The 26,078-nt window shown below is 42.0% G+C and overlaps 1 protein-coding gene across 5 annotated transcripts in view; it reads right to left on the bottom strand.

Moving 5' to 3' along the window:
• Positions 1 to 26,078, bottom strand: part of ARMC8 (armadillo repeat containing 8) — a 60,076-nt gene that overhangs the window by 13,902 nt on the left and 20,096 nt on the right. For 3 of the 5 annotated variants that reach the window (XM_031060300.1, XM_031060302.1, XM_031060301.1), the window contains 9 exons: positions 21,421 to 21,563; positions 21,224 to 21,321; positions 13,884 to 13,976; positions 10,550 to 10,609; positions 9,294 to 9,374; positions 7,879 to 7,954; positions 7,700 to 7,790; positions 3,857 to 3,917; positions 894 to 1,094 (listed from right to left, as the gene is read on the bottom strand). In XM_031060300.1, coding sequence (XP_030916160.1) covers positions 894 to 1,094; positions 3,857 to 3,917; positions 7,700 to 7,790; positions 7,879 to 7,954; positions 9,294 to 9,374; positions 10,550 to 10,609; positions 13,884 to 13,976; positions 21,224 to 21,321; positions 21,421 to 21,563 — 904 coding nt within the window. The remainder of the gene's footprint in view (positions 1 to 893; positions 1,095 to 3,856; positions 3,918 to 7,699; positions 7,791 to 7,878; positions 7,955 to 9,293; positions 9,375 to 10,549; positions 10,610 to 13,883; positions 13,977 to 21,223; positions 21,322 to 21,420; positions 21,564 to 26,078) is intronic. The other 2 variants (XM_014308666.2, XM_014308667.2) reach the window with 1 other exon arrangement.

The raw sequence follows: 26,078 nt of genomic DNA, 5'->3' as shown, positions 1-26,078 counted from the left end.
AGCCTTGGAGAGTACAAACATCAAAAATCAAGTGCTGCTGCACCTCTGGTCACCTTTCAGTTGAGGACCTCAGGCACCAGGTTGTGGCAGCAGCTCTCTGGCCACAGGGAGCAGGCACAGACTTTTTTAGAAAAATCTTGGGAAGCTGTGTAGAAGCTGTGGGGAACTTAGAGGAAAAGATTTCAAACAATTATTATCTCTCTTTCTGTAACCATTGTTTATAGATATGGTTCTCTAGAGTGTGCTATTGATACCACCAATAGTGTGTGAGAAGTTTTCACTTTGAGACCAATCAGGTCTTAGGTCCTATAAGAATATGGAGGGGCTTGGCAGCTGGCTTGCAAGCAAAGCTGAGTTAATAGAAGAAATAACAATTGATGATTTTCAAGTGTATCTATAGCAGGGAAGAAGACAAGGCCATCAGCATATAAACAGATTAGAAAAGATACATGAAAATTTTTGTAAGCTAGACTATGTGCATAAGTAGATGTGTCTACATGCCTTATTAAATTCCTGTCAAATTTTTGCCAATTCTATTGACGTTAATTGCTTTGCACCAATGAATATAAGTTATTGGGATGTAGTTAATGACTTAAGATCACGCTTTGTTAAGAGTATATAAGCTAGAGAACATACAGAATAAAAAACTTTTTTCTTCTTAGACCCTGATCACATGTGTATGTCACATCCAGCCTAACAGTGACATAAGAACTGTAGATTTCTAACAATAAAGTGTCTTTTATGCCTTCTAGATCATGGAATCAATGCTATGTGGTAGCAGGTGGGGGCTGCTACCACACCAGGTTTAACCAGAATGAAACAGCCCCATCCTGAGCTGGTTTCTTTTTGGTTTTGCCCATTCCTCAAGGCTCAGAGCAGGTCAGGGAACGCACCCTCTTGATGTCGGTGATGGCGCTGACGGAGCTGGGGTACTTGAAGTAGTCTGCCAGCATGACGATGAGGTGGTCGGTGATGCTGGCCATCCTCTGCAGCTCCATGTCTGTCTCTATCAGGTAGGCCAGAGTCTCTGCCCCCTCCACCCTCTCCTCCAGCAGTCTGTCCTTACTGCACATTCGAACCAAGCATGGCAGAGTCTGCAGAGATGAAATAAAAGGAGTTTCTAGTGTAGCTGCACTGATAAAGAAACTCCAAAGAAATGAAACAACTGTCCTACAGCAATGCTCTGCATTGTTCTTTAGATAACAACTTTGGCACACACACATTTCAGTGGGTTCAAAGACTCCACACACAGAAGAATTGTTCAGGCATTGCTGAGTGTACAATCTGCTACTTTCACACAACCTCTCACACAGCCAAAATCATGCAATGCTTGCAAGTAAACATAGACAAAGTTTGAAAAAGCCTTGTAAATTTTTTTTAAATCCCCTCAGAAGTTGGTATTTTCACAGGCCTGTTCTTGCTACACACGAGAACCAAGAGTACCCAAGCTGCCCTCAAGTACTTGACCCCTCCTGCCCTTCTGTGATCCAGGATTAACTAAGGACAATGCAGTCAGAAATAATCTCAGGGCTCCTTTCCCACACACTGGCTGCCTGGAGCAGAGGGCAAGGGAGGAATACTCCTCAGCAAGCAACATATTTGATCAATCAGAAAAGAAGCTAACCTGGAATCCAGGCCCATTCTGCCTCCCCTGACATCCCCCCTACCTTGGTTACACCCACACAACAGTTTTGTTACACCTTCTCTACTGAAACAGAAAAACCAATCAATTCTTTCCTTACCAGAAGCCCAAGGAAAAGTACTTAACTCTGGACAGGCCAATTCTCCAAGAGCTGGGACTCTGCTACCTCAAGCCTTCCCAAATATGAAAATGGACAAGGAATAACACCAAGGTTTGTGCTTGTGCAATGCCACCAAGTTCAACAGAGTAACTCCAGTAAATGTTGCTCAGAGTTATGTTTTGGGGACCTGAAATAGCATCTACCCATTGACTGTTCAAATGATTAAATAGATAAATACCTGCTCTCCATTGCACAGGAAGTAGGACTTGCCTACATATTTTAGAAAGCTAGATGCTACCTCAAAGACTAACACTGAGGTGGTGAATCTTGCAGCTAATCCAGTGAGCCAAAGCACCCCTCCTTCTGCAGACCTGGCCTTGAGGCAGCAGGGAAGATTGTACATAGGCTCTCAAAAAATTACATTCATGTGGAGTGGGAAAGAAAGAAGTGGAATTCCATGTCTAAATCACAAAGACAATGTACTTCTTAGTTCTTTCCAAGGTCAAACGGCCTGAAATGAAATGAGCTATTTCTTGGAATTCAAGGCCTGGGCATTGTTAAGTCACTGGCTGCATGCACCCAAGAAACACAGATCTCATGTTTTTCAACACTAAGCAATTCCATTTGCTTAAAAACAGAGGCAAGAATTCTGACAGACACATTTTAACTGTTCCACTGGACCTACAGGTCAGTACAGTGCAATTAATGCACAGGAGTAGGGGGCTACATAGGGGTGTAAGACGGAAAGCAACAATACACACCTGGCCAGCAGATAAAAGTCTGGAAATGGACTGTAAAGATGGAATATCTAATTTCTATGGTATTGCTGGGATGTATCTGGGTTATCTGGACAGTTTCATTATTAGGATTCCAGAGAAATCATTTCCCTTCTCATCAAATCCATTATTTATCAGCCTTCTCTGCCCTTCTCAAGGGATTTTATTTTTTCCCCATGCTGCAAGCCAACCCACTACTCAAAGTGAGCAATCAAAGTAAATTAAAACCATTTTGGAAATACACATTCTTGACTGGCCCTCAAACGCAGGAAGTTTGATAGCAAAGGGTCAATAATTCCTGAATGCTAAAGGGGCCATCACTTCATTTCAGCAGAGGTTAAAGGATTTGGGGCTGGATTAAGCACAGGGACACTGTGTTATCTTCCAAGTATGAGCTCCTGGAGGAGGAATCACTGGGTTGCTTTGAACAAGGCAAAGGTTCTGTGCCTTCTTTCTCCCCTCAGTCTTTTGTCTATTCTCAAATACTACAACACATTTAATTCCTAAGCTCAAACATGGATTTGTGCTGATGCAGCTTCCACAAGGAAAATATGCTGCTTTTGCTGTGAGCTGGCCCAAGCACATCCCTTTGCAAAGGTTTGAAAGGATGGGGGTTTTCCACAGGGCCCATGTGGAGCATGTGCAGCTCCACAGGGCAGGGTCCAGCTCCCACGCCCCCTGCCACTGGCAGCAGGCCCTGCTCCCTGTCCCAGGGCAGAGCAGCTCTGGAACACACCCATCCTGACCAGGGCACAGACCAACATGGGGGATTCATGAAGGAAAGGCATTTCCAAAGAAGAAAGGTGTGCAGGAGAGAGGGGTTGGGAGAATGGAACTGTTGCCCCCAGTTTGCAGATGTTGTAGGGAGAAAGGAGAGCAGAGAATTGGAGTGTCAATTTGGAACAAAGCTAAGGAGGAGGGTGAGGGAGAATGATGCAGCTTGGCTTCCTCAGCTGTGTAGTACCAGATGCCAGTGCAGAACAGATGCCAATATGCACACTGGAATGAACAGTACATTGCACTTCCTTGCACAAAAAGACAGGAGGGGCAGGCCTTTGTCTCAGCCAACATATAGATTTTTTATCTATCATTACTTGGGGAAAAAAGGAAACCAGGGAACTAATTTTTTTTAATTAAAAAAAAATTCTCAGGAAAACTTGGCGCTTTGCAATCTTTGGTGTAACATATTTTGTGCTACCTTTTTTATGAGAAAATAAAACCAGGATAAACCTACAAGAGAAAACCTTCTGAACAGAGAACTGTTTAAGGATCTGTCATGACTAGCACAAAAAGAATTATTCTGTATTTACAAGGTGGTTGAAGCAGGACACAGCTCACCTTCAGAACGATGCAGGGATCGTCTGTCCGTATTGCTCCGGCTCTGCACATGGACGTAAGGCTGCAACAACACAACAAGACACAGTCACCTACCATGGCTTTGGTGCACTTCAGCTGCTGCACAACATCTGTCCTAATGAAACATCCTCCTGGGTTTGATTTAAATACACCAGAGCTTACTAGGCCTGGGCATACAAACTCCTCCAGGTGCACCTTCTGGCAGGTTTGCAGTGCAGGACCCCTGGCAGGATCACTGATCAATACACACAGCATGCACTGCCACAAAGGGTCCCACCACCACCCTGCCTGAGCCCCACACCTGCTGTCATCTTATCACAGGGGTTCCATACTGTTGTCTCCTATCACAAAGGTTTCACACCTTCTTGGTGTTTCTTGTGGGCAGCTCCTCAGAGCACTAACTCTTTCTTCTTCACAAAGCAGCCAACTGACTCCAGTTCCCTTCTCACCCAGCCACCCCGTTTTTATAGCATCTTCTTCTCATTGGTCACAGCTGTGGCCTGTTAAAGTCAGGCCTGTTCCTAATCTTTGATAATTGGCCCAGCTGCAACTCCTTAGGGGTAAGATTAACTTCCACAGTATTTTCTTATATTCTATCCCCCTACACACATCCAAAAGGAACAACCTGCACTAAGCAAAGGTGCAACACACCCAGACCTTCCTCTAAGTACCTGCTCCTGGGTGTGCAGCCAGCAGGAGAGAACCAGCAGAGGAACACAGCCTGACAGCTCAGGCACAGACACCCAGGCCCTGCCCCAGCCCAGGAGAGGTGGAATTGCTGTGCTGCCTGTCCACAGGCAGGGCTTTACACTCTGCAGGGACCAGCCCACCCTCATAACAATGCACCCAGCCTAGGCTCTGACACTGCACCAAGCCAGCATTTGGTCCTTATTAGACAACAGCTGACAGTGGATATGACAACCACAAGTCTCACACAGCATCAGACAAATTCCAAGTTCTTTGTTAATGTACTTGTAAAGTGCCCCAAACTACCAGAAATGCAAAATAGTTCACCCATCAAAAAAAGTGTTTTACTTTGAAGTGGTTTCGTTTTTACCTGCTCTGCTACAAGGGAGTGGAATGGAGCTGGAGGGGAACTACTGTGCACCAGTTTATCTTCTTTTAGCTTCTGAACTAACCATTGGAGCTGGGTTTTATCATGTCACAGTGGAGGTTAAAAAATGTAACCGTATTTCAGTAAAGGTAACTTAAAACTAACATGTTTGGACCCTCAGTTGGGCAGGCTGAAGTTGTACACAGGATCAATCAGAACTGCTCAGCTAAGGAACAGCAATGTGCTCATAAAACCATGGTGTGTCTCACCACATCCCTGAGCTCCTTCCAAGGGCCCAGAGTGAGTTCTTTCACTTCCTAGAGGCAGCAACACTGATCCTCATTCTGAGTACAGTCACAGCTAAAAATCCCATAATCAGAACTCTCTGAATATATTATTTCTCAGAAAGTAAGAGATAAGACTTGAATATTAGCACAGGGATCATCTGCTAAACTTTTACTGCCCAAGCCTTGCAGCTGACAGCAGAAAACTCTTTTTCACACCTGCAGTCAGGAGGAAAGCATCCATCCTGCAGCTGCCATTTAGAGAGACTGGTGAGACTCTATTTGTCAGGCAAAGTAGCTCTATTTCAGCAATGAAAGAAAGTAATTTTTGACTTCAGGTAACATAGGCCTGACTTAGCTTGAAGCAATTCTGGTGATTTTAGCAGGAAAGGTTACTGCTTCATTTATAGCTGCAGAGCACTCTCCCAAGGGGCATCCTGATCTTCCCTCTGTCCCAACACTGCTGCTCAAGGGAAGGATCTTTGCTCCATTTCAATCAATAGGTATTATCTTGAGTCTTCCAAGTCTACTTCAATTGTTGAGGGAAAAGAAAGGGAACTTCTTAAAGTAGTCTTGTATGTCAGTCCAGATTCAAGAGAAATTATAAAGAACATTCAGAAAGAAAAAACCCTTCTAGATCTGCATTCCAAAGAGTGTAATGACAAATCAGAGGAACTGCAGATTAACTGACTGAAACTGGCAAGGTAGGGGTGAAATCTAATTTACAAGCAGAAGAAAACATCATCTGTGACAATTTCACCTACTACTCATTAGGAAAAAGGAAGAGAGAGTCTGACTTGGAGGCAATCAGGTAGGGGATGGACCTCCAAAAGAAAAACCAGCAGGGCTTTGTAAACCCCAGGACTGCTGTAAAACTGAGAGCCCTAAGAAGGATGAGTGCCTGTGGACTAATTGGGAGAAACCCAATCTGAAATTGAAGATACTGGTTTGTCTGCCATTTCCCTGCAATTTTCTTTTGCTGCTTTTCACCACATCACTTTCTTTCATGCTTCAAAGGTTCTGATGAGCCAAAGTACTGCAAAGCAACAGCAGAAGATGGGTACCCAGTTCCTTCAATCAGCAAAGAACACCAGCAGAGCTGGGAATGTCCATCTCAGAACAATTCTTTTAACTCAGAACAGTTCTTTTAACTCCAGCCTGTCTTTGTGACTTGTCAACTGTTTTATATCTTGAGATTAGTAATAAAATTACTTTTAAGTATGTCATTCTCTGTGTATTTTCTGACTTCTCAAAGAAACACATAAATCAATCAGAACTGAGACTGCTACAGTGCAATTAATTTAACTTGCTTTCTTCACTAAGAATTGCCCAACAAAACCAGTAGAGCCAGACTGCTTGGGCCAATTGTGGTTGGAATTGAGACGGGCAAGTCCCAAGACATACCTCCTACATGGAGTGGGATTACCCAAGAACCCCCCTCATACACATGCACATCACTGAAACTGCTTTCATGAATGAGTTAGAGCATCACAACCTGGCAGCATGAGCAGAGAGTCACAGATCCTACCTACCCCACCTGTTCCTCATCCAGAATCAAGCATCACAACCTGGCAGCATGAGCAGAGAATCACTGATCCTACCTACCCCACCTGTATGAGGATATTCCTCATCCAGAATCAAAAGACTTGTACTGACACAAGTGGCTGTAAAATTGTTTGGTGAACTCAGAGAACTCACTGCTCCTGGTCAAAAAAGTCATCAAAAACTAAAAGAATAATCAACCAACACATCAGCAACCAAACTCCTGATTTAAACTTAATTTTAGTAGTTCATACCAATGGGTGATTTTATGTCTTGAACTCCCTGGAGCGATTTATTTCATTGCTATCAACACAAGAAAAGGAAAATGATCCTAAAGGGTGTCAATCACAGCTTATGGAGTGAGCATAACCAGGGTGCTGCTAGTACAGAACTGGGTCATATCTTGTCACTGGGTAGGAAGTCATTATGGATCTGAACACAAATGTGCCCACACCAGCAGGGAAAGCTGAAGTACAAAATTAATTAATAACATTAATTCTGCTGTATGAGCTCATGAAGCCTGAAGAATAATCTGTTCTATTTAAAACAGTTGGGTAGAGAGACTAACTCTGCTCTTCCATCATCTTGGTGCAGTCTCCAATACAGCACAGCCACCAAGGATGATAGTTCAGGACTGTGCTCTGCCTGTTCAAAGCAAAACTATCAAATCCAAGATGCATGTGAAAACCCACATGGCTGAACACACACTCCTCACAAAACAGCTGCCCAGCAATATTTTTCCCTGCTTATGTACAGCAAAGAGTGAAAGTTACATTATAAAATGGGGTGAGACCCACTTGTTCAAGGATTCAGATAATGCAAACAGTATCTTTAATTATTCCTAACATTTTACATCCCATATTACTTTGGAACAAGGAAGAAGGGAGCAGTTGAACAGTAAGGATTAAACTCCCTGCTATTTCCCCAGTTCCTGAAGACAATTACCATTTGGCTGATGTGAGCTGCATTTCAATGGGCTTGTCCCTTTGTAACATCTTCACAAAAATCTGTGGTAACAATTCTCCATCAACAGACACTGCAAAGAGAGAGAGCTCCAAGTCATTCTCATTCAGCCATGCAAAAAGTGAGTGTCAAACCAGCAGCAGCAGCAGCATTGCACTCACCATTGACCAGAGTCATGGATACCTGGGGGTTCTCAAAGGCAAGAACTGAGAAGCATTTCAATGCCTGCATTCGGACCTGTGTAAAAACATAAGTGTTTTTTGAAATGAAATATCAACTCTGACTTCAAAGCAAAACTGGGCTAACACAGCTGAATAGGCTTGTAGAAAACAAGGCTGTATAATCAACAAGAAATTGAGATGAAGAATCATGGCAGATTCTTCATAGAATCTGATAGAAAGAAAATATCTAACTCACACCCTGACTTCTGTCATTACCCTGTTGGAACTATCCTTCTGTAGGGTATGTGGTAAACTCTGAAGAAAACCAGCAAGGTTAAAACTTGGGAATTAAACAGGAAATAGTGGTCTTATTTGTAATGCCTCACAAATGTGTAAAAAACAACAGAAGAATAGAAGAATACTATATAACAGTGGTACTTTTACTTTTCAGGACTCATAAGTACATTAGAGAACCAGAAATATGTACCCTTGAGATTTCTATTTCAAATCCTTTGAATGTGGGCTTAATAAAATGTCTAAAGAGAACCATCCAATTGCAGTGATTCCAAACTAATCCAAGAACAAATGTACACCCCTAAGTTTTACTGCAATTACACAGCCTCAGGTACCATCTGGATGAAAAGGATGGACAAATTTCTTCATCTTGGCTCCTCCTTCTTCAGTCCAAAGTTTTGATTTAATCAATGTTTCATGGCTGCCTAGTTCCTTTATCTTTAAGGAAATCTTTATAACTTCTTTTTTGCCATGGGGAAGATAACCATTACCACCTTCCCAGATCACAGAACCTAGATCAGTTCAGGTATTAGTCTTTGACTTGCCCTTATACAGCTGCACGTGTTTAAACTGTATTCTTGTCTTCACAAGTGGAAGGATTGAGAAGGAGCTGACCCTCCCAGCCTCCAAGTTACAGGTAAAGTGTGATGCCCTCTGAGGTGATGGTCCAGGATGGACTTCCAAAACACAACAGAGAAAGGAGCAGAGACTCAGGAATTCAGGGAGCACAACACACAGGGAGCTGGTGGCCCCCACACATTCCACAACCATCTATTTTTACAGGTATGGCTTCTTGTTTAGGACAGACCACACTTGCTTCTCTTCAGCTTAACTTCTTATTCTCATTTATTGTTCAACAAATTAGACCACTTGGGTTTCCAAGAGCCTGTTCCTCTTTGGAGCAATGCTAGGCAGCCCTGTTTTCATTACTGCTGCTTTAACTTTACAGTACAATAGCTCCGGTTTTGACAGAATATGGCAAGTAAAAGCAACTGTTATTCTACAAATACACATCATACCTGTTTATAGATCTAGTTCACAGGCACAGACATGGTTTTTATAATCTCCATTTGAATTCTTTCCATAAACACATGTTAAACAGAGTAGATGAAATGTCTTACTTTGTAGGAAGTGGAGACCAACAGATGTGCAATGTTCTGAACAGCTCCATGGTTAAATAAGATTGTCTGGTGATCTGGACCCTTCAAAGGAAACATAACACAGGTTTTTTTAAGACAACATGCAAGAGCTTTCCACTGTCTGCAATTTATTGTTAAATATTTAAGATACATTTCCTAACATTTACTTTGTAATCAGCTGGCATAACAATTTTATTTTTTTAATATATAAACAATTTCAATGTATATTTTTATAGCATTTGTTCTTTTATGGCAATCATTTCCACTCTCTCTTTCAATAGACAATGACATTAGCTCTCACAAATGAAGAAACATGGATAGAGAACTTCTGTTTCTACTCTTCCTACTGGAAACAACTGAAAGCTCCTGATTTTCTCTACAAATCACATAAAAGATCAGCAGTCACTAATGTCTTCCTCACTGTTAATATTAAGCATTTTCAATAATTCTAACTACAGAAGGGAAGGTTCCAGACAGAGTGACAGTCCTTTGAGAAGAAATTCACATTTTCCTCCAATTTTTTTATTATTTATTGTTTTAGTTTCAAGCATGTTTGGCCATAAATCTGGCCAGCCATCACCTATTACTGACTTCAAGATCTAAGTTGGTAATGGCTGACATGTCAGTATTTTTTCCAAAACAGCCTTTGGAATTAAACACAAATACTAAATTTTGCAGGAGAAAGGTCTAAGAACTTCTGTAGCATGACAAGGCTCAATGAGGTTGAAAAAACAACATGAAATCTCAATACTTGCAGCCCTCAGCAGTCTCTTGCCAAAGCTGGTCTTTGATTTGCAAGCCTCTCTTTAAAAGTAGGTTCATAGCTCTGGTCATCTCTGCATTAAGCACAGGCTATGCACATTTAAATTCAGCTTATAGGATGCCACAGCACTTATCATCCCTCCATGCATTTCCTTGACTAATCTGCAAGTGAAGAAAGTCTCTTCACTCCTTAATCTCTAGTTCAAACCTGGCTTAGTTAATGGCACCTCTTACACCCTGGTAGGCATCAGTGACACATCATTTTCAAATCTGAGATACAGCTGAAATCAAATTCCTCTCACAGTCAAAAGAACATTTTTAGAGTATCTCTTACCTCTAAGAAAAAAAGCATAAAATTACTTTCAGATGTAACATATCTGGTGCTTTAAGAGATGCTTCAGCTGCTACTGCCACCAAGAGCTTTCTACCAAAAAATGCAATTAAAACAGCATGGTTGAAGGAGGAAAACCACTTACATTGGCACACAGAAGTGGCTGAGGCAATGAGTTAAAGCCGCAGCTATGCCAGTGGTGGAGCTGAAGAACAGATATTGAAATATGTGAAAAAAATGAGTGAGTTTAAAGTAGAAGAAATCAAACTGCCCTAGATTTAGTAATTCCCAAGTATTAGTGACTCCTCCATGGGACGCAGGTGGCAGATTCTGTGCAAGCAGGACAGATGCCTGTACAGAGGTGACACCTGGGTGTATCTGAGTTGCACAACTGGAAATATTTTGTCTGTACACACTGTGTTTGCACCAACCAGCACAACCAGGGAAGTGCTAATCCATAAAGAGGGACAGCTGCAAATATAAAGGTGAAAACTTGAGAATATGATGAAGCATTTCCAAGCAGTTCAGGCCCCAGTCTAACAGCAAGGCTGCCTGGTTTTGTTCCACCTTGGGTACAGCGACAGAGTTCCACTCCTCTGACAGTGACCTTGTTCTCCAAATACAAATGACTGACATATTTCAGGAATAGACATCACTTCTTGCACAATTTTCCATCATGAAATGCCAATTTTCAAGGAAACATTAGGGTAGCACAATGTAACAACTCATTCCACAATGACAAGCAGGTTCCTAAGTGCCTTTGTCCCTTGGGGCAGGGATCCAGCAGCAGCCTAAGGTCACCCAACAAAAGAAGGCCTGGAGGAAGCTGCCTTGATTACAGGTTTTATCCTGGACCCTTCCTAAAACAATAAATTCTACCTGTTCACACCACTTGCTCTGAAAACAAATGAACTGAGACAGAGAAACTCTTAGAAAGTTAATTTTGACTTCCAATTTCACATCCCAGGTATATCAGCCTGATTTCAGTTTACTTATTTGCTTCTATGTTGATAGAATCCTGGCTCTGTATGTTAAGAACTGCATCTGCTCCCCTGTAAATCAACACTTCCCTTGCTCAGGATGGCTCTTCTCCAGGGCAAGGCTCCCCTGCCATTGATTTTAACTCTAAACATGCAGGGAGAAGCAGCAAAAGAGAGCAGCAAAAGCAGAAAGCAGCAGCAATACGCTAGGAACGCAAAAGATGGGTTTCCTAGCTCTAGAGAACTGGTCTGAGCTTTTCCAGGGAAAGGGAAGAGGACAAGGCAGAAACCTGAGAAACCAACAAAAATGCTGGAAAGGCAGAGAAAGAAATGGCTACAGATGTGAGCTGAGAACAGTGCAGGGACAAGGAGGGCAGCAGCTGTGTTAAGTCATGTTAGTTCAATTAATACATCTCCTAAGATGAGGAAAAAGAGAAATAAAAGCATCAATGCCTCTTAGAACATATGCTAAGCCTTACCTAAATACAAAGGTTTATTTATAGTAACTTACTGCTTCAGGGAAAAAAGTAAGAAAGGTTCTCTCTCTCAGGGCCTTTTGGAGGAAGATGGAGTCTTCATTTAAAATGCAGTGAATGCTGAAACTTTCAGTATTTTTTTTGTGGTTTTTAATTATAAGAATGTACTTTGCCTATTCATTGAAGTGAGAAAATCCCCTGCAAATGTGTCTTCATTGTATTAGGTGCATTTTGCTCTGTCTGAAAATACAATCACTGACATTATAAACCCGAAACCCCAAAACTAAACTAAACAGAAGGAAGGGGACATTTCAGATTTTTGCTGAACAGCTGCATTTGCTTGAGCAAGAGAATGAGTTCTTGATCAATTTAACATTTGTGATGATCTGTTTACTCAACCTCAAATATTTTTCTTTGTTATGCAGCTGTTTATTCTGCAAATGCAACCATTTCCTCACACTCATACCCATTTTCCTGTCTTTCTTGTGCAGCCTGGTTTCTCTCTGTTTACACAGCCAATAACTTCTTTCCAAAAACCTGACTTTTTCCAGACATTCACTCTAAAATTTGAGAGAGATTTGGGGTTGGAGGAGGCACTCAAAATGGAACGGTGAGTTCAGAAGACCTTCCTCACTTGTGAAATGACTGTGCATTTGCACTGCAAACACTTCAGAAATGCAAGCCACCAGGAATTGCTGGAGCTGCAAGGAAATAACTCCTTTGGAAAAAGATGACAATAACTGTTTTGTGTTCTCTCCCAGCCAACAGCGTTTATATTCCCAGAGCCAACCCCTGGTTGTATAAAGCAACTCCTTTACCATCCCGTAATTAGCCCTGGGTTATTTTTCTTGTAGGCCAACATGGCCTCATTTTTCACCTGTTCAGACTCCTCAGCCTGTTAAGGAGACTTTCAAGGACCACTTAAACAGGAGGTGCCTCACTGCTCCATTTTTGTTCCTTAAATACAACATTTTTTTCCCACTATTAGGTATATATGTGACCTTCCATGGTCCAGTGTAGGATTTTGCCCCCATGCTTTCTGTAAAGAGTTCCCTAAATATTAGCAGAGTTCTATCTTTATATCCCACTAAATGGACAATTTCCAGTTCTCATTTCACTTAGCAGAAGAAATGCAAAGGGATGAGTGTACACAAATAACAGTCAAGGCAGAAGAACACAGATACTTAACAAAGGAACAATTCACAGTTCCAGAGGATTCATTGTAAGTGATAAGGTAGAAAGATATTTTTCAAGGTAAATACTTACAAATTCATAAACTTAGGAACTTTCTCCTTTGTTAGTACACAATCTGTGATCCTTTAGTTTTAAACTGTTACTAAAAGGCAAAGATGCTGTAAAAAGCTCATTTCCTATCCTGAATTATTTTGATACAGTTGTTGTATAACTCACTGGTACAGTAACTCCCAAAAAACTGCAACAATAAAAATCAGCGCTGTGGGGAAACTTGGAGTGGGGGAAGGGAAAGACAAAACTATGCTTGGGGTGGGGTTGCAGCTGGTTTTAAATCAGTTTTCTCAAATCAACAGAATTGCATTACCTAGCAGGAATGAACATGTATCTGGATGAACCTGTAAGTGATAGAGCTCAGCTGAAAACAGCATTTCTTCTCCTCTCAACCAACAGCACCTCTTAGAGAAAAGACCCTGTGCTTAAGACAGGTGAAAGCAGCTGCACAACCCCTGCAAAGAGATGCTCACACTATCCTCAGACTTTCAGAGGAAAACCAGAAGTGTTCCAAGATTTATAGTGTTTAAAGTGAAGACTGATGCTTGCCCAGACTGTTGGCTTTGTTTAGCAGCCAAAGCCTATAAACCCCCCATAAATGCACATTTTCTTGTACTGCAGAGCAGCATGTATCGAAGACAATAAATCTGCACCAAATGCAGAGCAGTACCAGCTCAGTCATCACTGGCTCAAAATTCTGCCACAAAAGGCAGCACACACATCGTTCTTACAGGCCAGAAACAGAAGCTGCATGGAGAACATTAATTGTCTTTCTTACTTTGCAGCAGTGGGAGAAGATCTGACATATGTATTCTTGTGTGTATCGAGACCTACTGAGCAGTGCCATGAGGTGGGAGATAACTGTAGCATCCTGCAAACAAGGGAGAAAAGAAGAGAGTGTTAACACTGGATTTCAGCACAACTTCTTTGCAGTTTGTTACTTAAAGGAACACTCCTGATTCTGCACTCAGTGTTCTTCCTTCCACCAAAACTTATGGATACAGAGCAAGACCATTAAAAGCAGTTCATTAAAAACTGAAGGCACGAGTGACAGTTCTGAGCCAAATCCCTAAGAAAAATAAGTAAAAGGTCAGTGCAATTGGAATAAATAGGAATAACAGGAATAAAACTTCTACAATTTGCCTCCAAAATATTTGAGACAAAACCAATAAAAGAATGGGGGGGAAACATTCCAAAATCAAACGTGGCCACTGACAGGGATGAGTCCAGGAGCTGCCTTAGTGCTGTCTTCCCAGCAGTGTGGCTGACCCAGCTCTTCTCCCAGCTCTGGAACTGACTCATGGGCAGTCATCATGTCCTTTGTCTTGCAGTCACACACTGCCAGTGTGTGTGACACTGGTGACAGAGAATCCCAAATAAATCAGCAAAAGAAAACCTTTATACTTCAGTGGGAAGTTCCCTAAGCCAAGGCAGGGGGTTGGAATGAGATGATCTTTAAAGTCCCTTGCAACCCAAACTTTCCATGATTCTGTGGCAAGTTCTGTTCTGCAAACACCTCCAGTAACCACCTCTGTGGTGAGGTCCAAAACTATAATGCTCAAAAGCTTTCAGTTACTTTTGCCAGCACATTTTAGTGGCAGGAACTATGGTGATATTAAAAGAAACAATGGGTATTTTAGTTTGGAAAGGGATAAACTGAATTACTTCCATGAGATAAAGGGAGCTGAGCAAAGGGAAAGATTGAATGAGCCTTCCTTTCCAAAACACATGTGCTATATTGGCCCAAAAAAATCTAAATCAGACTCTGTTTTACCTGCACAATGATGAATTACAACCCTCTGATTTAGAGAGAGGTGAACTGAAATTAGAGCAAAACCTTCCTGCACCTCAGCTCCAGTGAGAGCACTGAAAGCAGCACCAGCCTGACTGTTCAGTGACTGTAACTTCACACAGACACCCTGGTTATGAGAAGTCTTACTTTCCAACTGGGCAATTTCCCACCACGCTTTTAATATTGTCAAAATAAACATGTACCAGTCTCCCCTATTTGCAAAAATATTTGAGATTATACAAAGCTTTGCAGTATTTATTTAATATTTTTTACTTATGTATATACACAATTATCATACTTATTTTAGGAAGCTTTGCTGCTGACAATCCAGCCCTCCTATTCTCTACAGAAAACAATAGGACAAGAGAGCCAAGAAACACACTGAGCATAAACTCAGCTTGTTTCTACTGCTTGTTTCTCACCAACTGGAAAGGATCAACATGCAACAGAGAGAAAGTTATTTATAAATTACTTTCTCCCAGGTACACCAGCCATATATCCAAGGTCATTTCATGCTTATATAGGAAGACCAAGGGACTATCTATTTCAAGCAACACTTTCAGGGTTTAGCCAACAGCAGCTCCATCTGATCTGCCTTTACACAGAGCCCAGAGCCAAACTTCAGAACCCAAAGGGCAGCAAGGGACTGGTTTGCTTGCAGTGCAATAGTGGGCATTCAACCCCAGAATGGGTCAGGCTGGAAGAGCCCAGCAGTCTCCTGGTCCCAGGGCCAGCAGTCCCTGCTCCAGCAGGGCCATCCCAGAGCACAGGACACAGCACTCCAGACTGGAATAGCTCCACTGAGGGAGACCCCATACCCTCTCTGGGCTGCCTGTTCCCAACTTCCCTGAGTGAAAGCAACAACACCAACTGACAACACAGCCAGGATTCCTCTGTCTTTTACTGCATTTGACCCATTAAAGCAGATTCTTGTCCTCTTCTGCAAATCCTCAGCAGCTGAAGGCATCAAGCCCCATCAGTGCTCAACACAACATCACAATCAGTGCTAAGAGGCTGCTCAGTTACAAAGCTCCCCTGAGACACAACCATCAAGAAGCCAGGAGGAAAGGGAGAAGAGAAGAAAGACACACACCAGGATTCACAGGCAGGAATGTTTTAAGAAAGGAGCTTCAAATTGTAAGATGCAGGACCTGAAACCTCCTGCAGGGAAATCCCTGACTATGAAACCTGAATTATTTCAAAGGATTCAAACTGCAACTATTAAAGCAGCACATCTTTGAATAAAATAATTATTCAGTTAAACTCTTTTAATCCACACAGATGAATGTGTAACATCTCTCCATCTGTATCTAACACCAGGGAAGGAACCAACAAACACTTACTTCACATCCTCACCAGTGCAATGGTCCAGTTTCACCTAAAAATCTAACAGCATTGATCACAGGAGTATTGATCACAGGAGTATTGATCACAGGAGTATTCTAGCTGCAGTTTATAGATTGGAGATTTTTGGTAAAGATCTAAGTGGACAGAAATTGAGCCTCAAACTGTTGGGAAGCTCTACAGTAGAGCTACAGAAATGGGAATGAAATGGCACATGGTGTTTTGTGTTTCACTGACCAGTGTGGCACCACGACCCAGCAGTGAATTCTTGGATGGGAAGGCTTTCATATTGGATGATGAAAACCATTTTCATTCAGCATTTATGAGACAGGGCTGTTCTGCCACCAAACACTGTGGCAGGGTACTTGTGGTGCCACTGTCACCCCAACAATGTCACTGTATGTATGATATGAAAGTTAATGAATCCTCAAAAACAACTCAGTGACAGTCCCCAGAAATTCTGCCAATACAGAAAAATGTGTACTATTAGATATTCTGGACTATATATTTAAGAAGCAATTCTTTATAGACATTTTTTATACATCTTCTCATTATGTTCCATCAAATCTGAAGTGTTGTGAGTATGAAAAGCTTAAAAAGTCTTGGAAAATTCCAAGAGGGCTTCCTCAATGTGTTTTTAAGAAAATTGTTCATTCTACTCTACAATTTTGCTAAAATATCCAACTTGTAAAATAGTTTTGGCATGTTGATCAGAAAAGAACCTAGAAAGAACTAATGGTTGTGTGAACATAGCTGACTTGCAACTAAATGCAAACAGTGATTAGGTGTCAATGTGAGGCTACATAATTCCACTTTTATTCAGTATTGGTATCTAAGTAACAAAGGCTCTTCCTAGCAACCCTAGTGAGATTGAGTCTACACTCACAAGCTACAGTTAAAACACTGAGATTCATAAACCCATTAAAATGTTGTCTGCTAACAAAGTAGTTCCAGGCAACTTAGGACAAATACCTTTATATCATATATATTGTAACAAAATTATTGTCCATACAAACAGAACTCAGAGAATTAACAGTTATACCTACCTGGATCCCAATACCTAATTTCTTCATATTCCTTTCTAACACAAAATTTGTAAAGACCTATTCTTAAAATATTTATTTTTAATTGAGGGTTGCTATGCTTTTCCCCAAGTCAGAGAATTGAAATGCTTCTATCCACTCAAATAACTTGAACTCAAGCTCTATAAGCTAGAATTGGTTCTTTTACAACTCTTATTTTTAGGAAGCAGTTTGGACTGGAGAACATTCAGTCTTGCTCCTGGCTCAGACACCACTAACAGCCAGAAGGAAAGAAGGAATAAGGCATGAGAGGCTGACCCAGATTCCTCCCTTAGGAACTGTGGATCACTGAGCTGTGGTGGAGCACGTGCACACTTGGCAGTGCAGGCTCATTGCTCATTAAACACCTGGTTATTAATCACTGTAAGATACCCTGATCCTCTCAGGTGTGCCTCCTCTCCTTTACCAAGCCTGGCCAATACCAGGTGACGTCAGGTTTCTCATCCCAAACCTGCCCAGGAAGTAGGAATGCCTTTCACTCATCATTTCCAAAGACTGAGACTTCTCAAACTGATTCTTCGTTGTCTCTAGAGGACAGAGTCTCATCCTGCTGCAGTGCCTTCACTCTCCAAACTCCTGTAAGGACAGGACTCCCAGCAGGGAATGCACCTCCTCCTGCAAGGCCAGCACAGCAGCCACAGACAGCAAGCTCCCACTGGAATTGTATCTGGGTCCCACTGAGGAAGGAAAATAGAATCACAACTGACAACATCTGTCAGGAAACATGCAGAATGCTTTCATGGGCTGGAAACATTTTCTGCCATTCTTTTGTTATCAATAAGGTATCAGGAGTTGAAGTAACAGGAACTCAGTCAAACTGGATTTGCCTTAGTGCTTCCATCTACTCAGCAAGCCAAAACACACCCAGCTGTGGTGAACTGGCTGGTTTGCATGCACAATAATCATGGAATTTAAAGAAGTCTGAACATATGTCTGCAGCTCAACAGATCTCTCCCCCTGAAGTCCACGTCATTCCTCATTTCCAAGTGCAGCATGGTCACTAAATGGGTCTCAGCACCAAAGCCTGCATGCTGCCTGTGCAGGAAGCCTCCATTAACAAGGATTCCTGCACCACAGCAGGTCTGGATATAATATGGTGTCACAGCCCAGCATCAGACCCTAAAACCTGCCCTTTCTGAGAGCTCAGTGTTCATCCAGCTCAATGGATGGATCTGCACATTTTCTCAGTACAAACTCTAAGTTTCTATAGGAAACTGCCCAAATGTTTCCACCTCTGAAGAACTATTTTATCCTTGGAACTGAACAGAATTAATCACACAAAACTGGCAGTTTATCCTTCAGGCTTCTGTCCATAAGGAAAGGCTCAAGAGGAAAGGTGCAGTTCTGACACCCAGCACTTCTGCTGGGAGAAATATTCCCAATACTGTGGGTGATGTGCACCTGTTACAAACAGAAAGGAATGTTTTAAGCTGCACTCTTTAAAGCACTTCTATATCCTGGATTTTAAATGAAAGGTCTTCTGAAACCTCTAGAAGGACTGCAACACTCTTGGAGATGTTAAGCTAACTCCCAACACCTTGTCTTGGAAACAGTCCTGCCCAAGGTTTGAGAGAGAGCATCCTCTCTCTGCAGTCCAATCATGAAAAATTATGGGAAAGTTTCCATGTTAGACCAACTCAAGATCCAACTTTCCAGAAGCTTTTTCCAGAACTGCTGGGCTGGAATGAAAAGCCATTGACAAACTTGGTCTCCTACCTTTCAAAACAGGACCTGAAAAGGGCAGAACTTGAGAGACCTTCAAGTGCTGCAGCTGCACAGAGATGGTGACAGTCTCCCCGGAGCTGCTGGGACCAGAAACAAAGAGGGAGCAGGGTGGCTAAATGGGAACTTTGAATTCTTCCTCTTGTTCTCACTGTTGGAATGTCTACGGTGAAGTGTTCATTAGGCCCATAATTACTCCTTTAATTGCAAAGCCAATGTCTCAATTGCTGCCTTGTGAAACACAGCTTGCAGCAGTGTGGGCTGGGGCTGTACCTTCCAAGAGATAAGAAAAGCATCTTATCAAAGGATCTGTATTCAGCTCTTTTCAAAGCATGGCTTTGGGTATTCCCACAAGAGAAGGGAAAAAAAGGATTTGCAGAAATAGGACTTTAAGCATAATCATAAAATCCTCAACTTTGAGGTGTCTAACTGGAATGGGAAATGGGAAAATGGGTTTTACAGGTGAACTAAGGAGCAAGGACCCCTCACTAAATGATCATTTCCTGTAGTTATGGTCAATTCCAGGACATCCAATTTGCCTGAAGAAGGACTGGGGGAGCAGTTGATGTCATTGCTGTGCAGCTGAGAAAGCAAAGCATGAAACACAAAATCCAGTCCTCAGGCATATTGTTCCCAAGACAGTGGTTATTTCCATGCTAATGCTGGTTCCTTCCCATTTCTGTCCATTTCTCTACCCCTTCCTCTCCCTTCAAGACATCAAACCCTCCAAACAGAGAGCAATTAAAAGTCCCTATTGAGCACTGATCCCCAGGAAGAGATATGGATTGTTAATGGAGACAGTCATCTTAAACTCCTCTCTGGATGCTGAGGGCAGGAAGCAGATGCCTCTGCACTTATCAACTCTTAGAGGCTGATTGGGGGAATCTGGGAGCATGGAGTGAAGCCAAAGAAAGACACAAAGAGGAAGCCTTTGGATCACTGGAAAGGGGCCTTTCGTGTGCACACATACAATATGCATTGAGGTTTTCCATGCTGAACAATCACCAAACACCTGGAAAAAAGGCAGTGAATAGTGGAGGACAAAGCTGACTGATTGTCTATACACACTAAATGCAAGCTGACTTTCTGAGATGGACTAACTGGCAGATGAAATTCAGAACAGGTGTATGGTAAGATTGAGTCCACAGAAAACAACCAGTTTGCCTACCTGTGTCTGGAATGAAAATGTAAAAATTCATTGGAAAAATGAATAGAGAACAAAACAGATATTGCAGCAGTGCATAACAACGAGACAAAATATCATGAAGAAAATCTGTTGACTATTAACAGCCAAACTGTAGAGCAAGTAAAACATGAGAGGCCAGCTGTGCCCTTCTCTGTAAGCATCAAGAGTTCCTCAGCAAGCAACAGCTCCCAATGAGTGGGACCAGAGTGGTTCTCATTGTGGGTCCCCAGTTACCCTGAGAAGCTGGAGCTGCTCTGTGACCTGCCCCAGACTGAGGCAATGATCCATTTTCCAAGCAGGAAGAGATTGCTGGTCCACTACAGTTTTCACTCCACGGCTCACCTTAGACCAGGACAAGAGAAGCTGCTGAACTCTCCCTGCCTCTCCTTCCCAATGAGAGGCAGTGCCTGGGTTTGGGCAAACCCCAGAGACAGCAGTGCCTTCAGAGAGGGCTCTGCCCAGTCACCAACAGCCCTGCTGGCACATCTCCAGGACAAACTCAGGACTACAGCAAGTGGAGAGGCACATTTTCTATCCTCCTGTCACTTAAATGCAAATGACACATATACCAGCTAAGAGCAGAGACATTTTAGAGGTGAAGCTCTTCCACTGGAAGTACAAAAACTGAGCAAGCCCTCTCCCAACTGGAGAGGGAGGACAGTGTTGGATAAAACTAACTTTCAGAAAGTAACTGTTGCCAGTATAGTTCTGATAATAGTACCTCTAAATACCATTTAGAGACAGCTTTTCCTCCTTAAGATTGCACACAAGTCTGGACACGTAGGTGTTCTCTTTATCAGTGGGCTACCCTGGTGACCAGCTGATATCACACCAGCCATAAATGTTAGAGATGCCAAATGCCTTAAAGGCAGGTGAAAAGTGCTAATGCTGTTGCTCAAACAAGGCCTTATTACTTCTCCAGACAACAAGATTTTTCACTCCCACCCTCTCCATAGCCTTTAAAAAGACATAATAATCTGCTTACAACTTACTGTGTACAGCAGATCCTCTGGAGTTACAGGGCTGATGAAAATGGTACGGAGACATCGCAGGCAAGCTTCAATAAACTTCAAATCTGGCGAGAGCAATCCTGTAAATATGGGCACATCAATCATTCAGTCTCATTATCTTTGTTTATTCCAGTACTTCAGGAGCATTTGCTGACACAGATCCATTAAGGGAGGAGTACCTTGCAATAAGGCTGGGATAATATGGCAGTCTAGGAGGGATTTGACATTGTTCTCTGTCCCCATGGCAAGGCTGCCCAGGACCACTGCACATTCTGTTCTCAGCTCCGTGCTTGAGGTCTCTTGCTGGAGTAGATACAGCAACCTGCAAACACAAGCATTTTTAGAGGAACATTCATACGGAAGAGAAAATTTCAGTCTAAAAGAAAATAATCTGAATCCTGCTATGTAAAGAGGATGAAAACCTTAACAGAAAGATGAAGATTGAGCAAAAGAGTAGAGTAACACTTCATTCACAACCTTTTCACACTGTGTGTTCCTACAGAACTTTTACTTGGTGTAGGAAAAATCCCATTGCTCTTTCTTAAAAAGGTACTGTCACAGTACTGACATCCAGGATGGGCCTTTCAGGGTAACAGAGAGATCCCAAATTTCAGTTAAAGGAAATAAGTTTGCAGTTTGAGGCTGATGGAAAGGGAACCTCAACACCTGATTACCATTGTGGGGATGGTTATCTTTGGCAGTGATTTCTTCTGGGTCACAACTGCAAAGTAACTCCACCACCAAGCACAAGCATGGGGTGGGCTGAGGGTAATCTCTAATCTGAGTTTAGAACACTGAGAAATGATCACATAAACAAAGCAAGCCCAGGAAAGTTGTATGTGCAGAAAGGCAGCTGTATTGGAGCTAAACAGGATCACTTCAAGCCTAAAGCACAGCTTGCCAATGGTGTCATTGGGTCCCAATCAATTTGGATTCTTTCTACAGTATCAAGAGGCAAAATACATAATCAGTGGTATGCAAAATCATCACTAAGGAAAAATAGCACTCCCTCAATCCTGTGGAATCAGGTAACTTTGTACTACTATTACTTCTTTACCTAATCTAGACAGCAGAGAAAAAAAAAAACCATCAGTCTGTAATGACAAGAAACAAAAGCTTCTGTGGGCATGTACAAATGTACATAGAGATCCTGGCTAAAACTCATCTTGGAAAAGAAGAGAATATTGAGCTCCTATGTGGAAAGCATATTCTCATCCACTGTTCTAACCCTGGCTGACTCCTCTGCTGTATGTGTTGGTAAATATTGATCTAATTACTAATTAAAACATGTCAGTAGCAATAACCTTTTTAAAAATAGCTTTCAATAACCTAGAGGCCAATTTAGAAATTCAGAAATGCAAGAGTATCTCCTTCCATTTTCACTAGAAAGTCCAGAAAACCTGCTCTGTGTCTTCCCTGTACAGACCACACCAATGGCCTTCTCTCATTATCAAGGCCTTCAACAAATAACCTGCTGCTTATATGCAGAAATGTTCAGTCACACAATCACAGAGTCATTAAAGTTGGCAAAGTCCTCTCAGATCATCAAGTCCAACCATTAACCCAGCACTGCCAAGGCCACCACAGCCCCATGTCCCCAGATGCCACATCCACACAACTTTTAAATCCCTGCAGTGGATGGGGACTCCACCATCAGTGCCCCGGGCAGCTGTGCCAGGGCTGGGCAAGCTTTTCCAGGAGGAATTTTCCCAATATCCAACCTGAACCTTCCTGGCACAGCTTGAGGCTCCAGTCCTCCCTCCTTCCCTCTCCTCCTGTCCCTGTTCCCTGGGAGCAGAGCCTGACCCCCCCCAGCTGTCCCCTCCTGTCAGGGAGTTGTGCAGAGCCAGAAGGTGCCCCCTGAGCCTCCTTCTCTCGAGGCTGAGTCCCCCCAGCTGCTCCTGATGCTCCAGCCCTCTCCTTAGCTCCATTCCCTTCCCTGGACACACTCCAACCCCTCAATATCATGTCCTAAAAAGACTTTTTTTCCCCAAAAGGATTTTTTAAAAATTCAAAAGCACATGAAATTCTGAAGGCTTTTCTCTTCCAAGGAAAGTAATTGCTGTTTTCTTTCCATTAACACCCCACACGTGGAACAAATGTTACAGTTCTGCTTCTCTTAAAGAGCAAGAATTAAACACATTGACTACAATCTCAAGTCTAACATGCTTAAAATAGAAAGCTTTACCTAAACTTTATAATTAGTGAAGATCAAAATTTAAGTTCCCATTTTACATACAATAAGTTTCTGAAATACTAATAATATCCTTTTCTACATCTTTAAAATAAGTCTGAGGTTCAGATCAGGTGTTCCACAGAGGTAGACATGCATATTGTAATATTTTCTATTTCTGTCTTTAGAAGACAGAACTGACACCAAGTAACATTGAAAATTAGGTACTTCCATGACAAACTATAAAAAAAGTTTCAAGTGAGGAGAATCCATATAGTCATTAAAGATAAAACTTTATTAATAAAGTACTGTTAAGCATTAAAGACAAAGATCCACATCCTTCCATTGTCCATGGGAACATCCTGGACTCGTTTGTTGCTCCCAGGCTCTAGCCTAGACAAATTCAGCAAAGATGTAATGCATTCCTCCTTTACATTAATATCATTAGAATAAAAAAGAAGAAAAATTGGCATTTATATGCAGGGGACAGAAGGGAAGATTATAATTTGGATTTTGGAAACTTAAAAATATGATTAAGGTACTTGTTCATAGTTCACATGTCCTAAGAACACAGTGTCTCTGCATAACCTGGATCCCTGATCTGCAGCCTTGTCCCTTATCAGCCAGCCTCTGGATTCCAAAGCAGCAGAAATACTGGAACAAGGCTGTGCTAGAACCACCACAACACACTTTTGTGTGCTTCACGGGAAAACAAAAGCACAGATACACAGAAAAGGTTGTCTAAACAGCAAAAAGGTACTAATGTTCTTGTTGACAATCTTCAGCCCGTGGTCCTGCAGTAAAGCTCATTATAACAAACAGAAAATTAAATAAACCTGATGGAAGGATCTTACAACATCTTCACAAGCATTTTTCACTGGTTTAAAATGCAATATTTGGATTTTTTTCAAATTTCTATAAGGCTTCTTCAGATATTTTCCACTTACATTTATATAAAATACAACTTCTGCCCTTCTAAAGGCAATTAAATGATTAAAGCTTTTTTTCTCAAGTGTCAGGAATGATATCCAGGAAATGAGGAAGGACAGCAAATCCATCCAGAGAGACACTCCAATGGACTCTATGAACAACCATGCCAAGAAACAGAAATGAGGTCAGCTGGAGGCATGATGCACACCTGGGAAAACCATGGATTATTTTAAAGTAGAAAATTTCCACAGGAAGCAGCTGCTGAACAAAAGAGAACTCCAGTGACTTAGCAAGGAAGAGACTCAGCTCAGCTTTCTCTTTCCTTTGATGATGACCAAGTTGGGTGTGATGCACCAGAATTCCACACCATAACACCCATGTGCATGATTGAAACCTCCCAATCCAGTCTGAGCACCAACCTCACAAAGAACAGAAATGCTCTTCTTCACATTCTAGCCCATTCATAAGTTGTCACAAGAATTTCTCAAGTTCCTGAAACACCTGGCAAGGAGATGAGACTCAGCACTTCCTCAAACCCCACAGGCAGGCACGTGGAGGAAGAGCCCAGGATAACAGTGAGTGCTGTGAAGCTTAAGACATCTTTCATCAAAGTATATTAATAAATAAGAGCTTTAATTGAGTCATGCTTAGCTGAACTTTTATTACCAGCCCCTTGCAAAGGGGATGAAGACACTATTGGTGGGATTATTGTATCTTATTCTACCTTGGAAGATGCTTGCAGTCCAGTCCATTGCAAGAAGGCCCAAAAGCTCTTCCCTGGAAAACCCTGTGATGAACACAGAGATGAAAGCACTGCTGAGGTGAGTTACCCCTGCTGGCTGATAGAATGTGGAATCAAAAGTCACTGCATGCATAGAGGTGACCTCTGAACATGCTGGAAGTCCCAGGGAGAGTCAACTCCAAATAGTGAATGGAATTTATGTATTAAGAATAGCTCAAACAAGGCAGGAACAACAACTTTTTTTTCAATCTGTTCTTTTTAGTGCTAAAAAGCACTACTTTTCAGGCATAACAAGAGCAATCACTTTCTACAGAACTTCCCAAAGACAGAACCAAGTATAATTTTAAAAGCCTTCAGAATAATTTCTGTATAATAATATCTAAAGTGACAAATTAAATAGCTGTAGATTCTTACACAAGGAGACTCAGAAATGAGTGATTTTTATGACTGCTTATCACAGAAATTTATCCTGGAGTGCATGCCAGTTTCTCTTCTGGAAGCAATGGTAATTCCAAATCTCCAGAGGCTGGAACCAAGAGACCTAACTCTACTCCCTAAAAAGCCCTACAAAGCAAAGATAACTCTTTCTGAAATACTTCACACAGTGCACAGTTTTTTAAAAGAGCCAAGTCGAGCAGTATGCAGTGTATAAGTAGGGAAGCTGGCTGCACAAAGAGCTTTTCCCTTGGGAGCAAAACAAGGAGTCTCAGCTTGCAGCTCTAGTAATTTATCCTAATGCTTAGACATCCTCACCAACATTAATATTCCATGAGCTGTTCTATATACACCACAAAACCTGCATCCAGTCTGATCCTTCATGTAACTAAATCCAACTTTGGAGAGTTCCAATATCTACCGAGCTGCAAGAGGTCTGGATTTGAAACTCCACATTTTTCATGACTACAACCAAGTTTTCCCTCCCCTTCCTCTTTAATGATGTTTCACTTGGAAACAGCCCTGGCTCCACCCCTGGAGCCCTGTTTACAGCAGGA

This window comes from Geospiza fortis, unplaced genomic scaffold (genome assembly GCF_000277835.1).
Source record: "Geospiza fortis unplaced genomic scaffold, GeoFor_1.0 scaffold118, whole genome shotgun sequence".
Classification (NCBI taxonomy): domain Eukaryota; kingdom Metazoa; phylum Chordata; class Aves; order Passeriformes; family Thraupidae; genus Geospiza; species Geospiza fortis.
The sequence above is the reverse complement of the archived record's forward strand: the minus strand, read 5'-3'. Positions and strand labels throughout refer to the sequence as shown.